The 18,634-nt window shown below is 39.0% G+C and overlaps 1 protein-coding gene across 1 annotated transcript in view; it reads right to left on the bottom strand.

The window, feature by feature from the left end:
- ANGPT1 (angiopoietin 1) overlaps positions 1-13,695 on the bottom strand; it is a 136,725-nt gene extending 123,030 nt beyond the window's left edge. The window contains exon 1 of the mRNA XM_007427545.3: positions 13,019-13,695. Within this exon, the coding sequence (XP_007427607.1) occupies positions 13,019-13,315 (297 nt within the window). The 5' untranslated portion in view covers positions 13,316-13,695. The remainder of the gene's footprint in view (positions 1-13,018) is intronic.
- Positions 13,696-18,634: the final 4,939 nt, after the last annotated feature.

Genomic DNA, 18,634 nt, shown 5'->3' with positions numbered 1-18,634 from the left:
CCTCTATGCATATACCAAATGTGTACTATCGAATCCTCCAACTCTCCCAAGCAGATATTATTGGGTGGGGGGCAAGGAGTGCATAGGAGGCAGCAGGAAAAATCCATTTTGCTTTCCAATGCTGTACCATTGAAACAAGTACTAGTGAAAACAACTGAACATATTAAAATACACATTGTACATTTTGACAGTATAAAGGAGCAGTATGAAAGCAGTCAGCAAAAACAAAAACAGAATCTGAACAGCATAGAACGAACATACAGAAGACTGAAATAGTAGGCTAGTGGGGGATGAACATTCCAGCGATGGGTTCCTTGACCCATATCCTGCTGGTTAACCAAATCTTTCTGTGGCATTCATACTGCGCTGACCAAGGTGCTGACTGCTTGAACTAAATGCTCTACTGCAGTGTTTCTCAACCTTGGCAACTTGAAGATGTGTGGACTTCAACTCCCAGAGTTCCCCAGCCAGCCTTCAACTCCCTCTGGGAGTTGAAGTCCACACATCTTCAAACTGCCAAGGTTGAGAAACACTGCTCTACAGCAAGGACAGGCAACCTGTTAGACTCCCACCATCACTTAAAACTGACCTTGTTTGAGGAAATATATGAGACTTGGTTTTCATGACTTCTGGAGTTCATCAAATTGATGCTTTCTCTTCTACTCTTTTACTCACCTACACAGGGTTCTGCAACACTGTTGTTGAGACTCAAGTGTTCCAGATCTAGGAGGTGCGAGTGTCTACAACTAGGTGAAGTAATAGGCCAAATATTAAGGGGCAGTTGCCTCAGTGTGGTGCTTTGTGGTGTCTCCTAACCTCTTCTGATATTCTTCCAGCACTTGCAGAATCTGGAAGAAGCTTTCATGCAGGTGCCACACACATAGGCAGAAGCCTATTCTGGAATGCAAATCCTGGTGGACATTGCAGAGAGGCTGCCTAAGAAGTGGGGGGGGGGGAAACAGCCACTTTAGAAGTGAATGGGCTGCAAATGCTTCAAAAGCAACTTTTGAGATGTTGCTTCATTTGAGTTTTCACTGAAGCAAAGAACCTAGTCAAGAATTTATACATTCCTTTTTTTCACTCATTTCATGTTACTAAATAATATCCAGACTTTGTGGTATTTTAAAGTAGACCCATTAGAATCAACAGGACAAATCATCACAATTAGTTTACATCCCCTTAATTTTAATGAGTTTATTCTAAGCTTGGATAAGCAAATCTGAGCACATAGTTTCCTGATCATGAGTTCATCATAAATGGTTTCCATATCAGATGGCAAATGCAGCATAAAAATGCTTCTACAAAGCAATTTTGCATGGCGATATTGCCATATGTATTTCTCATAATATATGCATTTTTCTATAACCTTCTCCTAGTTTGGACTTTTTGGCATGCAATCTTTTCCTAATGTTATTTATATTACATGCATGCCTCTCCTTAAGATATGAATTTTCATTTTTGTTGTTCAGATACTGAGTTGCAAAATTCTGAAATGTCATTCCAGTTTGTATATAGGTCAGGAGGTAACAAAATAGACTGAAGGTATTTTCCTTCCATGGCTAATTCTAAATATCTTTAGGTCTAGCTCCAACCCACTGTAATAAAGAATTGAGGTACCCAAGGGATGATGAAGTGAATGGATTTTTAACTGGGCAAAACTAGTTCAAGTAGAACTCCTGTTGTGTACCTCTTATCTAAATTCCAAAGTTTATAAAAAACATGCTTTACAATGTGGAATAATCTAATTAAAGACAATGAAGCTTCAGGCCTTACCATATACAAAACAGATAAAGTTATTTTGATTTATTATAGAAGTGTTGCATGCATACTATAGTGTAAATACACACACAGAGAGACACACACACCAAACTTCTCAAAAATAGGAGCCATGCTAGACATTCTGAGATCCTTACAAAGCAGGAGTGAGTTATATGACAAGATTTAAAACCACCCAGACATTTGGAAAGCTAAGGGAATCCAGCCTGTAATTAGCTGTGAATAAAAATAGGATTGGTTTACAGATATTTTTCAATATTCTATCACATTAATTTATTGCTTAGTGGACAAAGAATGTAAGGAGGTTTTGCTCAAATTCATGTAATTTTGTTCAGGGGGAAGGAACTGTGACCTCTCTGATATTTTGTCTACAACCCTATCCTTTTTCACCAGTGGCAAGGCTGTTTGGAACTGACAGAACTTGGGAGTCCAGCAGACTCTTGTGGGCCCTAAGCTAACAATTTGTGTATTTTGAAGACAATATTTCTTATTGCACTCTGTGTGAGAGCTGAAAAAAAAATTTTTCCTCCCTTTCGCAATTCAGTTTTCATGAAATAATGCAGAAATGCTATAAACCAGCCAACCAACCCAACATTTCCCTGATATGTGGAGGTATAAAAATGGTTATTGATAATCCAGTAATTCACTTCTAGTATCAGTATATCAGAGAAATCTTCAGCGTGTTTTCTTTCCCTTTTTATTTTTAATTTCTATAAAGGATAAAAAGTTACAATACTAAGTTCTCTGACTATTCTCCACCTGTTCCCATCCATCATGTCCAGTCAGGAGCACCATTCCCTCCTCTCTAAATGTCCTGGAAAACAGTTAAATGAATGTTGTAATGGCCACCATTTAGATGGTTTTAAAAGGGGATTGGACAACATTTCCTTGTGGAAATTCACTCCCACCAAGTTTCCAGCTAGGCAGTATGTTAACCCCTAACCACAAATCAGAAAGTGACTTCTGTCTGTTTGGGAGAAGATCCACATGTACAAATGGCTTCTGTGCATATAGTTGATTTATTTATTTCTTCCAACCAAGTACTGGGGCTGGAAGCATTTTCTTAAAAGCTATAACCAAATGCACAGGAGCTATTAATAATTATGAAAAATGTAGGTTATTGTCACTGTTATTATATAGTTATTAGATATTATTATATAGTGGATACAGTTACAAGTTATAAGCAAAACTGTTCTTTCAACAACTTTTCCCAAGAGTGGTATGTATGGGATATTCATGACCACTACCTCAAAATCTGGATTACAGCAGCCATACAAACCAAAAAGTTAAGAAAAAAACTAAAAAAAATAGGAAGAGGATATGGTTCCTGGAACTAGACTCAAGTTCTTTTTGCCAAAATATCTGTGTATGAAAGTATTAGCTTCTTATAGGATGGAGTCTATGTTTTAGCAGCAGTGGCTTTCCTCTGCCCACACAGAATCAAAACTAATCATGATTAAACAAAAAACTGTTTTTGTTTGCTTGTTTTAAGGCAAAGTTTATGTCCTCAAAATATTGCATCGCATAAATATCTGCCCTTGAAAGGGTCACTCTAATTCTTTACCAGCACAGTGAGAGATGATATTCTAAACAGCTGCTTTTTAGATTTTACCCGAACAAGGCAGTCTGTTTAATCCTGGGATCTTTAGGAAGAGAACTCTCACATATTGGCTGACAACTTTAGAATATGCATAAATAAGGCAACTGAAAGGGCACATCCTCTCTCTGTGGCTTGGAAGGATGATATCTGAAAAGTTGTTTAGCATATAGCTTGAACAGACATCCCTGGAACTTTTACAGCCATACAAAATATTTTCCAAAAAGATCAAATATTTCAAAGGACGGCTGTTTATAAGCTTCTCAAATTTTCAAGACAAAAGGCAGCTCAGCTTGATCAAGGACACATGATTAGGGAGAAATAACTCCTTAATAAGGAATTAAAACCTCATAAGACATGGAAGTCCTCCCAAGATCTCAACATAATAATTTAAAAATCCTTAAGAACATACTTTGCTAGCTACAGTTTGTTTATTCTTCTTAAAATATCTCTTTAAAATCTCTCCTGTATAACACTTGAAGCTTTAAGAGGTTTATATGGAATTTCTAAGATGAAAAATGTCAAGAAAGGAAAAACAAAGGAGAAAGTATAAATCACAGGAAAACACAGGAAAGACAGTATAGTACCTTTTAAATTGTGTGTGTGTGTTTTTAAATGCTTTAAATATTAATTTTGCATTCTTCTTAGAATCTACCATTTAAAATATTTAGTCCTTCCATTCTTTTGGAGACAGTCTACTCAGAAATAGGATGAATTGAAATATGATTCAGTTTTACAGGTCTATCAGTTTCTCACTTATTTTTCATTAACCCAATCTTTTCTGATTCTGGATTAATCTATATATTATATTTCAAAAGAACACTTACCCATTGGCTTCACAACTGAATATTTTTTTCCTGAAAGAAAAGCCCTTTTTAAAATGTATGTATATTCCCACAGTCTATACTTTAACATATTTGTTTCAATGGGGAATTGTAATGCAAAATGAAGGATAATTGTATTCTGATAGTCTGAAAAATATGATTAGGTTTATTCAGTGAAAAATGAACAAAAACTATTTTGAAATCTTAAAGACTATTGTAAAAACAGAAACTAAACATCAGCTATAATCATAATGGATCTGGAACAAATAGGGATTCTCTTGGTCACAATATTTTTGTAACACACATCTGCTGTTGCTATAGATTATAATCCAAAATTTGATTTGTCCCATATGGACCTCTGAATGAAGCAGATTGCCCTATTTCTTTAGGATTGGAGAGACAATATGGAGATGCAAAAAAAAAAAAAGTATTTTTGTTTCAGAGAACAAAAAAACAGTTGGCTGTACAGAATTCCATGCATGCTACAAGCATTGGATTAAGGAGATGCCAAAAATTAGGTGTTCCAATACTCTTAATTCCAGTGGGACTTTCAAGAATCTAAATGCATATACAACTGCAGCTGATTTCTAAACAAAAGCCAGAATGATACATTTACCCATTTTTATCCAACTGCTGAAAACCGAAATTTATGCCAGCCAACTACTCTTTGTTGTTTGACATCTTGCTCTGTTTACAGTGACGAAATATTCTAAATAAACTGCAGACTTTCTTAGATTAAAAAATTGTTTGGTCTATTTCCTGATTTGTATGGCTCTTAAACCCTGGACTAAACCAGGTTCTAATTCCATAATGATTTAAATACAGAAGATCCTATGTCAGTAGAGCTGTTCAAAAAAGGTCTCCTTGAGACCAGTAAGGGGCCACCAGAAAGACATATTAGCAAAGCTCTGAGGAAGAAACAAATGGATGGTCCATTATGATATGGATCTTCTTCAAATCTTAGGAAACATTTGGGAAGATCAAGGAATTATGTGGATTTTAAAGGATTTGAGATTTGCTTTTTGTTTAAGAAAAAGCCTTTTCATATTACCACTTGCATATACATGCATGTGTTTCAATTGCTGCCAAATCTGTTGGTCTTTACCAACAGTTTCAATGTTGGGTGCCCCAAGACTTGTTGTGGGCATTTTGAATGATCTCTGTGGGTTCCTGGTATTTGAAGGAATAAAGCCCTTAACAACTTTCAACCACATGAATGGAAGAAAAATTATTTGAATGTCAAAAGCAGCCAACTATTTTATTTTGGAAGACCAACTGCATTGATTTTGGGGGGGAAACTGCTTATTCTATAATTGCAAAGTCATTGACAGCCTGGTTCTCTTCTTGGATAAATGTTTCAAGGGTTCCAACATAGGCATTAGGGGGAAGTCTGATTCCTTACCCCTTCATAATGACAGCTGTGCTATAAACTTTTTCTAACTAGAAGACAATACAGCTTTGCTTTGGTTTTTTGAAGCTCAGTGTTTCCATACAGTTTACACTTTCCATACAGAAGAAGCCAGCTCTCCTAGCATCTTCAATTCAGATTAAGTACCAGCCACTGACATATAAGGACTCTATTAGAAAACTAAAAGGCATACTATAAATCAAAGGATCCAGTACTAGAGCAAGTAGGTCAATAATCTCACCAGGGTAAAATATCCCTGCATGCTAATGAGAAAACAATAGGAATGAGAGGAAAAGGGGGAATTCTGCATATCCCCAAATTTAATTTTTCTTAAATTTTGCACTCCCCAATTAACATTCACACAGACACATACAGCACACAGACACACAAGAATATGAAGGAGGGTTTGTGCAAAGAGAGAGAGAGAGAGAGAGGGAGGGAGGGAGGGAGGGAGGGAGATGGCCATAAAAATAACACAGCAAATACTTTATATAAGGAAACCTTGCCTGCGGAAAAAAATAAATACTATGCAAAATGGCATAGAGAATAAACCCTCTTAGCAGAAACGTGCATGGTATTGCCAGTGATTTCTTGTGTCAGGTTTTGCCTTTAAAAGCCAAACAAAACAAGCCACCAACACTGACATGAAAAGGACTAAATCAAAATTTTAAGATCAGATTATGAGAGTAACCAAAATGGATAGATGCATCTTTTCCTAGAACTAAGCAAAGGTAAGTCTAAAGAATCGGCCAGTATTGGAGGTCCAAAATGAATGACCCTGACTCTTTAGCAACTCATGACTTAGGGAGCACAAGTGGACAGTAGAGTGTAGGTGGAGAGTTGAGAAGTTGCTTCATTCACTCTGCCTGATGTTTGTCTATGAGATTGCTAATCTGAGGTTATTTCCTTCTGCCCTTTTTCCTAAGTGCACACACATGAGGTATATGCTCTTGGACTCTCAACCTGACAGCATCTAACTAGCTACAGGTCATCATGTATTTCCTGCACTCAACCGTATTTCCCACTCACCGGATCTTCAGAGGCCCTGGCTTTTGATTGCTGATGCTGAATGCCAGGTCAGTCTGTAATCAGGCCTCCCTCATCCATGATCTTATCATGGATGAGAGGGCTGACCTAGTGTGTGTCACTGAAACTTGACTGGGCACCAGGAGGATGAACCCCTTTCAAAGATGTGTCCACCTGACTTTTGGGTGTGGCATCAGCCAAGGTCCCAGGGCAGGGGTGAGGGAGTAGCCATAGTCACCCTAGATAGAGGCACTGCTCCACAGATAAATGGATGCCAGGCACTGTTTGTTACATTGGGCTGTAAGGATCAGTAGGGACTGTTGTTATTGTACCAGCCTTCCTAATGCGTAGCAACTTCCCTGCCAAAGTTCCTGGTGTCCATGGCCAGTGTCTGGACCCTGGGGGGTTTGGATGGGGAAGAATAAAGTTCTCAAAGCCTTAAAGTAGTGATATTGCTGTAGAAGATTTGCTAGGTCAGGAGCTAGAGAAGAATGAAAAGGCTACAACCCTTACTTCATATCTGAACTGGGGATCCCGTAATCAACCCATGTTGACATAGAATTAAGGGGAGTGGGTGAATTAGGCTGGGATGGTTACTGAAAATTTCTGTAGCTAGTACGTAGTTTTGCATAATTCAGGTGGGAATGTTAGTTCCATTGTATATGTATTATGTGAAATATTAACATATTCAACCTTCGTTCACTTCTTGCAGCTCAATTCAGAATCATTGTCCACAAACAATGGATTTAAATGAGATTAATGATGTTGATAAATTTCATTATTTCCTGATTTGGAATACAATCCTTAGAGACTTCTAGTGCTGACCTCCAAGCATAACATAGCATAACTTCCCACTTTATTCATCTTCTTTCTCTATATAGCAGCAAATTCTTCCTTTCCTCCTTTCCTTAAATATTTAAGAAGTCCACATTATGCCAGGAGCACTGTGAAATAAATTGTTGACCCATCTCCCCAAAAAATCAAGGAAGAGTGAAGGAAAGGCAGGAGTTCATAGGGTGAGAAGCGAGGAGGCTGATTCAGATTATGCTCTGCATCATTAGAAATGAAATGAAGCCTAAAAAATATTTATCATTAGAAAAGATTGTTCTGTAATGTTTTAAAAAATAGCAACTGTTTTCTCTGGAAAATGACTAGTATCCATAGGCATCTGCTCCTAACCACGAACATGACAAAATGAAGGCCATGATGTCATGATACAAGACCTGCCCTTTTGTAATGTGTGTTATGAATATGTTACATCACTTGCATTGCCTTGCCATTCCATGGACATCTATGCTGGCATTTTAGAACACTGGGACAGTCATGGGAATGCTTGGGAACATTGCAAGCCCCTTCCCTTTGGTCAGCCAGGCTGAAGTAGCCATGGTTTAGCCAGTGCAGTCAGTCAGTGCAAAGGGTGTTCCGTGTTGCCAAGCCTTGGGGCTGGTTTCTGTAATGGAGAAGTTTGCTTTTTCAGCCATTCTTTCTCTCTAGCTCTTTGTCTTGGAGGACCGGGTAGGCAAAATGAGAGAACAGCTGGGATTATGGAGTAATTAGTATATCCAAGACTGTGTCCGTCTTAAGCTAAATCTAACTCCTTTAACTAATTGGGCCAGTGATCGCTTTTTGAAGTTCCTACGACAGACTGACCCATTGATGTATCATGGGAATAGGGCTACCATTTCTCAAAGGGTACTTAAAGGATAAAATAATGGGGTTCACTGTACACCAACTGGAACTCTTTAGTGGAAGGTGGCATATGAAAGAGACAGCCAGACAGACAAGATAAATTGTCAGCTGTGTAGAGAAAAAGGTGATGCCCACATTCAAGAAGAATTAAGGTTTCCTTCAGGTGTACTGAAGTTCTAAGTGCAGAGTAGACAGATCTGCTTCTTCTGTGGCGTTATTGGAAATAAGTGGTAAGGCCGTGCATTAAAGGAAGACCTGATTGCACAGGATTCGTGATGACACAAAGCACTGTAACTTTGTACAATATGATTAAAGTAATCACTGTCTGAACCCATTTCTGTGTTTGCCCAATATGCTGAGCTATAAGCTAGCTACAGTATATGGTGAGCTTCATATAGTCTAAAAATATGAAAACAAAACTAAGTTAAAGCTAAGTTTAGCATGTTCTACATATGTGACTACTAGGCCTTTAACTGACTAGGTTAGATCAGTCATATCCTATTATTCATGTGGGAACAAGTTTTTCACCATTATCATAACAGCGCTGACCTACCATCTTCCTTATTAAATAGCAGATTCAGTAAAAAATAAATAAATATAGTGTAAGGGCACAATCACAACTGACTAGGAAACTGTGTGTGTATGTTTTTTAATGTCCAGTTAATCAAGGAAAATTTTCCCTTTTGCAAAGGGATGACATCAAATTTAAGATGGGGGGGGGGAATCAATCAAGAGTCATAGTGCAATAATAATATATAACATCTTCAAGTAGAGCTGGGAAATATTCCTGTCTGCAACCCTGAAGAGCCATTGATAGTTTGTGCAGATGAGAGGTAGACAACCTGTTGTGCTCCAGATATTTTGGACCACATCTCCCATTGACTACAGCCAACACAGACATTATTCAGGGGCTATGAAAGTAGTCCAAAACTTCCTTAGGAAATTATGTGTCCTAGCCTATTGTAGAGAGTTATGATTGCTATATCCCTCAGTTCCTTACTTAATCCACTTTTCATTTTGATGTAACTCAACTGACATCTAGGTATTACATGCACTATGTAAAGCACCATCTCCTAATTAGCCCTTTCCAGATATGTTGGACTTCAACTCCTATAATTCCCAGCCAGCAGAGGACATATGGGAATTGAAATTGATCACATCTGGAAGACACCAGGTTAGGAAAAGCTCTTGCACAGAGAAGACTAAATAGATACCATACATACATCTGCACAGTTGTGAAACTATTTGTACTTCTATTGGTACCATACATTTGGGTTAGTTCAGCATGGGAAAAAAATGCTGAATTGTTGCCAAGCTAAAAATTTTCAGACAGCTATTCTTTGACAAACTTTAAACACTGAAATTACAACCTAAGCATTTCAATACTGCATGACAGCCAGTTATTGCAAGAAATAAAAAACAGTATGTGGTCTGTTTAACGCTGTTAGAACAAACATGGCAGATATGAAACCCAGGGTTAAACAGTGAAGGAAGTTATCCTTGTTAAAATAAATACTTTGAAGAAAAGCTGTAAATATGTTTACCAAGAATCTTCTAGTAGTTTTGGCAAAAGGAGACGATTGTTGCTAAACTGAGCTGTCTTCTAGCCAATCATATCAACATTAATAATGATATGCAAATTTCATTGGACAATACTAGAACATAATTGCTTACAGTCAGACAAGGAAATCTTCAGTTTGATTTGAATTGACAGTTCAGTGTAGGAAGAGTTTTCAAATATTTATTTTCTTTTTCCAACATTGGGACTTTTTTTAAAAAAAGATTAAGCTGCATTTCTTCCAGATTAGCTAAACTAAGACCCTTACAATGTCAACTTCCTAGTTAAACAATGCATGTCTCAATTTCAGTCACCTTTCCAAAGTGTACAAGATTGTGTTTTGGATGTGTGTGTGTGTGTGTGTGTGTGTCTGTTTGAGATCTATCTATATATATATATACATGTTCTGACATGTTCTAATGCTAAACAGTTTTAATAAATGTGATATATTGCAGCAACAGCTCGAGAACACAGATAGACACAAGTACTGTTGCTGCATTATATATATATATATATATATGTCTTAGATCACAGCCACAGGAGCAGCAATGTTTCTCATTTATTCAGTCTGTGGCAATGTATTTTTCAAATAGCAGTTTACTAGAAATGATGGCTTTAAAAAGTCATTTGTGAATATGAACCTGCGCTTCAGTGCATTTCACCTGTGACACCTGTGGCATCCTAGCCACTTTTTAGGACTTCTTAGCTGCTTGTCATCATAGTTGCCAAAAGATGGCAGCTTCTTTCCCACTATTGGAAACACATGCAAACACAGAGTATATGGCCAAAAAGAGATTTAATATAATTTTAAATAAAAGAAGCCCCCTATTTGATTCCCCCAACCCAAGGGAAAAAAATCAGAACTATCCTAGTTCCCCATTCCCTGCAGCTATCACATCTGTAAAATGTTAAGTTGGACCCTGGACATCGAGCGTTTTCCCTTTCTGAAGTATGTAGAACCTGTTATAAAATAGTCAGATAGTCAGATAGAAATGACTCACACTTTATTCTATGGAATAGCATTGCAGAAAGATATGTGATGTTTATCCACCTGCTGAACATTTTTAAGGGAACTTATGGGAAACCTTTCCCCTGCTTTCTAAATTAGAGAGCCACTGAAGAATGCAAGTCTTGGAGATACTGTTTTGCTCCTAAGTGTCTGTTCATCGCCTATCTTCTCTTAAAACATGATGGTCAGCTGCAAATCAAATGATTCCTCCCCTCTCCAAAGACTCATTTTTCTTTTTGCAAAGTTCACAGGCAAAAGAGTGAGGTTAGTTCAGTCCCTAGTGGTCAGTTGCAGAACACAAACAATTTCCTAGACATGATTTTGCAGGGTTCTTTTTCAGAAGGAAAGCAAAAGGAAGACTTCAACTGCAGAGGGATCTTCTGTCTTGCAGAAAGGTTTGAGCAAGACAGCTGCCAATGAATGAATGAATAGAGTGCATAACATTTCAGGCTCTCACCCTTTACTTGAAAATCTCCTCTTGTTAAACTTGGATGTGCAGTTTCAAGATGCAGTCCCATACACACTGAATTAAGAGTCACTCTTGTTGAGTTCAGTGAGCCTAATTCCCTCTTATGAAGAGAGAAAGGTAATGGAGCCCATTGTATTAGAAGCCATCTCACCAAAGCATGAGAAACATGTGGTTTCTACCAGAGCAATTCTTCAGATTGCTACCTGTCCATGGAAATGAACAATTCCACCTGACACAGTTTCAAAATAAATCTTTGACAAGCCTATCTTCATGTGACTCAAAAGTACATTTGTCATTTTCAAATGATTGAAGTGTTTGACTGGCAAAAGGTGAAACAGGCTTCCTCTCTGTCGCGTCACTGGGCAGGACGAGAACAAGTGAATGCAAATCAGAAGGACAAGATTTTAATTAAAACTTTGGAAGGAGAAATTTTCCAGGGTGGCACAGCTGCCTGAGGGAGCTGGAAGCTTTCAAACAGAGCCAGAGAGCCTTCTTTCAGGGAGGTCCTTGTATGAGCAGTGGGCTGGACTGGACTTCCAGACCCCCTTCCAATGCTAGGATTCCATTATAAATTAAGTAAATGGATACATGTTTGTGCTCGAAGGATGAAATTCTATGTGCTCTTCTCCTGGAATAAACCCTATGAAACACATTTGGAAACTACTTCTGAGAAAGCATCCTGAATCTGTAGTGTGCTGCATGTGCTTGTTTTTTAAATTCATTTCTGGTTTCTGTTAAATTCAGTTCTGGTGAATGCATAATGCACCACTTTAGGGAGCTCTTAGGATAATGAATGAATGAAGGGAGTGTGGAATGCAGAACACTGAGGAAGCCTCCGAATGTTCATTTAGTCTCTGAGAGCTGCCAAAGTGATTGCAAACCACTTCAGAGGGTGCACCATAAGCATGATTCAAAGAAGGACCTGCTCTTCAGATCGGAATTAATTATCAATCGTCCTGAGTAAAGAAATGCTCCTAAGTTCACCACAGTTCCCCAAAGGTGGGCACAATGCTGCCTTCCAGCCCAACACTTCCACTGAAGCACACATCTAACATTGTGAACCTGCATCAGGTTTTTGCTTAAGTGAATCAAAAAATTATGAGAGCAGTCCAACAGTTTATCTTTGCGGTGCAATGCACAAATAGTTAATTATACTTAAAACCATTCATTATTGAGCTAGCACAATGTCAAAGGTTGCTTCAGTGATAACGGTTTCAGCTAACCTTTGATGTTTGCAGTCCCATGCAGCAGCTTTATTTTCATTTTTTAAAAAAAAAATTCTAACAGATCTATAACAAGAGCCTACAGGCTAAAAAATGGATTATATTTATTCCCAATAACATATAAATCGTTCCTAAAACACCTTGTGGAATGTACTTATTAAACTACTTTTAACAGTTGGCATACCAAGGGAGCCACCTGGCTGTTGATCATTAGCTACCTAGGCTGAATGTACCTGAATTTCTTTCAGCTGGTTTGAGACAAGCCCACAAGCTGGTGTCTGCCAATCAGTCACCCAGCTTTTGTCTCTAGTTATTCACAGGAGACTGCATGGCAACATTTTTCAGGGTGTTCCTGCTGATCAGGCGAGCAAACATAACACTGGTACGTCATGCAAGCACCCAAGCAGGTGTTTGAGCAGCCCCAAAGTGAAGAACTTACCTTTTGCAGCCACTGAGTGTAATTCTCCATGACATGCTCCAGCCGCTGCAGCTTCTGGGAGGAGAAATCTGGTTCCATGTGGGGGGCATCCCTTTGGAGCGCATTGGCGTTGTATTGGTCAGAGGCGCTGTCACGACAGTTCCCGTCCTGTTCAGGAAGTATGAACGTATAGGTGCACTGGCCGTGCTGAATCCGATTGTACCTTCGTGCGCTGGACTCCGGAGCCCGGCGTGGACTACTGCAGCTTATGGGCTTCAGAAGAGAAGCGAGGAACACAGACCAGAAGAAAATGGTCATGTTACTAGCCCTCTTCTTTCCTGCTCTTGACACCTTTATCCAAGCCCTCTCCTTGTTCCTTTTCCTTCCTTTCCCTTTCTTTCTAATATTTGCCTTGCCTTTAAGGATTTCTTTGGGGAATTAGAAACTAAAGAAAAAGGGAAGAAGATTCAGAAAATAATAGCAAGCCCTTTAAAAAAAAAAAAAAAGATTATTTCAGGGAATCTAAATGCTTCCTTAGCTAAAGCAGGAGCAATTTATTGCATAGTAGCAGAGATTTATCGTTTCCTCTCTGTTACACTTCAGCATGCGGGCTCCTGGACTCGGCTGCCCAGGCATAGCCTCAGAGTCTTTCTTCTGCTCTAGCTGCGGCTGAACTGCTATTTTGTCGGAGACCTCAGTGTGTTTTATTAAGGTTGTACATTCAAGCCAAGTTGGAAGCTGGCAGCTTTTCACAAGATGACTTGACAGGAATGTGTGTGTGAGTGTGTCCGGGATGCCTGATGCATTTGGCAAAGAGGGATCATCTTACACTCTGGCTTGAAACATGCCCTCAGACATGTACGCCTGATTAGCTCCTCCTGCGCACAAGATGACTGAGAGCTTTTGCATACATTGAACCAGTCCGACAGTCCACCTTAATAGACTTCCTACTTGGAGACTGAACTATTAAAATGTACTTAGAGGGACCAAGCTTGTTGTAATCCCTCCCCAGTAAACATTAACATACAGACCACTGCACAAGGAAAATATCAGTTGCTGTCCTAGAATGGCTATCAGACCGTGCGACTCTTTTAAGAAATGCAAAATTGGGGAATGAATTGTCAAATGAAGGGGAAAAAAGCTGAGACTGCCAGTCCAGCAAGATGGTTTCTTTCACTAAAGCACAGGAACTCTGCTATATCAGAGATGTCATCAAATGTGTTAAACGGTTCTTCAGAAATAGCCATCCCTAGATAATTTCTTTGCATGTTGCTACAAGATTGAAAAAGCGCGTGCATATTTAATGTGGGAAATGCAAGTGATAAGACATTTTTCTCTCCATTGATCTCAAGATTTCAAATACTGAGACAGTGATAACAGGAACTTTAGTGGACGTGCATACATAGTGTATGTATACTTTAAGCTTTTGAGATGGCAATTACCCCCTTGCATACTCTTTTGTATGTGACTTTTTAAACAGGGGAGGTGCTTAAAGCAACCATGACAGACCACTAATTCCAGTTGTGACCACGTATCTGCTGCATTGCACAGGATTATGAGCAAGAGATACTGAGATTTCCCACGCCACCAGTTTAAAGAATGATCCCACCATTGCTGTGACAATATGCAGTAACGCTCAACTTCTTAAGTGTTGTATCAGCACTGAGATAGCTGGACAATGCTACAAATCATGAGTGTGGATAGTCTCATACCTTTATTTATTTATTTGTTTGTTTATATAAATAAATCATCTGGGAGCCCAAGGCAGGATAGAAAGTTTCTCCTAATTTTATCCCTAGAACAATCTGTGCAGTGCATTTGGCTGAGGGACAGTAACCATATCAAAACCGCACAGTAAGCTTCATAGTCGGGTAGAAAAAACTGGGTCTCCCCAGTGCAAAAACACCTTCACCACTACAACACATTGGCTGTCAGTGTTCCACTAATGCTACCAACCTATAATGGCTTGCATGAGGGTATGGTGTGTTCTCCCACCAAGACCATTTTCTTTTTATCAGTATCCCAGTATCATGTAGCCAGTTTCTGATTTCTGTGTCATGTCCAGTAGCAACTTTTACAGAAGAGAAGTTTTTTTTCATGTCATCACTGAAATTGTGTAAACTAGAGCAGTCTGGTAAAACATGTGGGCATGTTTCATGTCATAACTAGTTTCATGACACAACTATGGGGAATAAATGCTTCTTGGGGGAGAAAAATGAAGTATGATCTCAACAGAGATTCTTTTCCCCCAGGATAATATGCTTTCATCAGCTGACTTCATAGAGTTGTTCAAACATGAAAAGCTGTATGAATGTTCTTTATGCCACTGGGAATATTGGGTTTGCAGGGTTTCTAATCATGTGAATAGACTGCTATGCACATACAGTATAGTCAAGTAGAGCACATGCAGTATAGTCAAGTAGAGCACATGCAGTAATTCCATCCAATATGGACAGGTGCTCTGAGTATATAGTAACTCAATTTATAATGTTTAGATTACAGTCAACTAATCCAGTACAGATGACACAACTCTGCATGCTGGTAAAGTGTATCCATTGAAGCTCCACATTCATTATGCAAAGACAAATAATGTACAGATCATGCACACAAATTCAGAACATCAAAATCGGAAGGTGAAGCCACCAACTATGATCCTACTTTTCTCCCCGCAAGTTGACTAAGCCCACATTACTCACTTGCAGAGATGACTCTTCAGTGTTGAAAAGTAGCAAAGTTATTTTATACAACTGGATCAAATATCAACCAGGGTTTTGTCTCTGTGGACTTTTTAGCAGCTTTCAAACTATACACTGGAAAATCCAAAATATCCACCAGGAGTATGACTGACTGCTCACGGTCCCCCATGCCCTACTCACTTCCCACCTTGACTGTTGTAATGTGCTGTACATGGGGCTGCCCTTGAAAAGTGTCCGGAAGCTTCAGTTGGTTCAGAATGTGGTGGCCCACATAGTTTTGTGCAAGCCTAGATTTGCACATGTGTCACCTCTCTTGCGGGAGCTGCCCTGGCTGCCAGTTTGCTTCTGGGTCCAATTCAAGGTGCTGGTTATCACCTTTAAAGCCCTACATGGCTTGGGGCCAGCTTATGTGAAGGACCACCTTTTTCCAGTTTCACCTGCCCGACCCACCAGACTGGGGAAGCAGGATATGTTACAGGTCCCCTTTATTAAGGAAGTCCATCTAGTGGGACCAAGAAGAAGGACCTTTTCCATGGTGGCTCCCTCCCTGGAACATCATCCCTGTAGAGATAAGACTGGCCCTCACCTTGATGCTCTTTTGCAAGGCCCTGAAGACATGGAAGTGCCAGCAGGCCTGGGGATCCCAGGTTGATACAGAGCCTATCAATGTATTGTTGTCGCCAGGGCGGTGGGGGGTTGGAGTGGGTTTTGTATCAGGATTTTTATTCTTGTAAGCTGCCTGGAGTCACCATGAGTGTGTTGGGCGGCCACATAAATTGTCATAAATAAATAAATAAATAAATAGATAAATAAATAAATAAATAAATAGCTGGGGTGCATTTTCCGTAGAACTGTGTAAATGATCAAGTTTTGCTTTCTGCTGTTCTGTTGTAACTATTAGATAAATGGTACATGAACAAAATGTATCCCTTCCAATTCAGTTTCTTGTCATAAAAAAATAACAAAAAAGGAACTAAAATTAAAAAAAGAAAAGAAAATCCCACCTTAAAAGAAAAGTTTTCCACCCAATACATTTAGGTGTCTTAGGCATTAGCTTGGGACATATTTGGCATAGTTCCTCACAACTGGCATCACCATTTTTATCAAATTCTATTGAGTTGAAACTTTATTCCAGGGGTTAGCAACGATCTTATGTTCTTGGGTGCTATCATGAAATCTCGTCATTCTGTAGAGGTCCAAGACAAGCGAAAGTTGCCCCAAATCTCACCAGCTTGCTCACCTTATCTTATGAAATCTTGTATAAGTACCTCAATCTTTTAGTTGCTTGTTTTTAATTTGAATTCAGTTTAAGGGGCCCATGAACACCCTTTGAGATTTGATAGCAAGACCTGAAAAAGAATTATAAGCTTGTTCTGCTGAATAGACTTACCCTATCACTGTGATCTCCTCATTGGACAAGTTTGTAACATTATTCAGATGAGTTATGGTTATAGTTCCTTCTCTCAGGTGCCTGCAGAGTCTCATGGCTTATTCAGAGACACAATTCAGAATTCCCGAAGAGGGAGTTAGATAAGCATCAACTTTATTGATTTCAGGGCACCAAAGATAATGTTATTCTTCCAAGACATTGAATACAGTATATTAATCTGTTAATGTTGAATTTATATGCTGCACAGCCGCCTTTTAAATTCTCTGGCTGTTGCTTTGTCTATTTCATTGAGAATTTAATTATTGTCTTTATTTTATTGCATATCTGAAGTGTTATTCAAAATGTTTGTGGGAATTATTGTGATTTAAATGTATTATCTACTGGCCTGGGAAAATTTTACTTTGAAGGATGGTGCACACCTTTTTAAAGGAAAATAAATATAAATAGTATTTCCCAGAAGATTGCATGAGCAGAAAATGTAATTTCTTTGCTGAGTGGTCCTGATACCAGAACCAATCAGCAGAGCATGATGTAGCTTTGCCGGCCAATAGCTGTTGATAGCTTCTACCATCACTTGTCTTTTTTGTAGCAGTGAAATTTGATCATGCAAAGACGAGTAATTGTATTCTCTTTCAATGTCTGGAGGGGCTAATCAGATCTGATTAATGAGGTTGTGACTGAGGATCTACTCAATCTGTTTGGGTGGCCATCCACTCCAAACTTTCCTGGAACATACAGTATTCTCCTGGATGCCACACCTTTTCAGAAATGCAGGAAAAAATAGCTAATCAGGGATTTAGGGGTGGAAGACATTGGACTTGCTTGTGCCAAGAGCTGCAGGCAGTGTGGAATGGAGGTAACTGTGAGATTGTATTTGCTGCATCTTGATGAAATGACTTCTCATTTCCTTCATGGACAAGTAATTCAGGGTTCATAACCTTCACACCTCCCATGGTAGATTTCATCACTAAATGCTGCAGGTCTTGGAATAACTTTCTTCAGGGACCAAATAAATCAGAATACAGAAACTCATATATATGATGAATGTGTGGAGCAAGAAAGGCCTTTGGTTATTTTCTGGACCCAGACAAAGCTCTTTTAAAATTATTTTCTCTAAACTAAACCAGAAGATCCTACTTTGTATTAGCGTCAGATTTTAAAGGGATTGTGTATTGATGTGGTAGAGCAGGAAATGCAATTTCTCCCTAGTCCAAAACCAAACAAATAGTCCAATTGCCTGCACCATTTTGAGTCAAGCCCAACCCCCTTGAACTGGACCCATATCAAAAAGGAGATGACATTTCTGGGCTGGAAAACTCTAGGCCGCTAATGATGATTGATTATATGCCAGCAAGTCAGAGTCAACTGTTAGTGACTACATAGAGAATTTTCTCCATGAAGATCTGCTTCTAATCTGGTCTTTTAGGTCTTCCAACGGTGCACCAATTGCCCCTGTAACTGAGCCAATCCACCTTGTTGTTGGTCATCCTCTTCTCCTCTTTCTTTCTACCTTTCCCAGCATTAGAGAGTTTTCTAGGGAGCTAGGTATTC

This window comes from Python bivittatus, unplaced genomic scaffold, assembly GCF_059951505.1.
Source record: "Python bivittatus isolate LINGU-HERP-01145 unplaced genomic scaffold, Pbiv_v1 ctg000590_np1212, whole genome shotgun sequence".
NCBI classification, from domain to species: domain Eukaryota; kingdom Metazoa; phylum Chordata; class Lepidosauria; order Squamata; family Pythonidae; genus Python; species Python bivittatus.
Note: the sequence above shows the minus strand (reverse complement) of the source record. Positions and strands in the feature narration are given on the sequence as shown.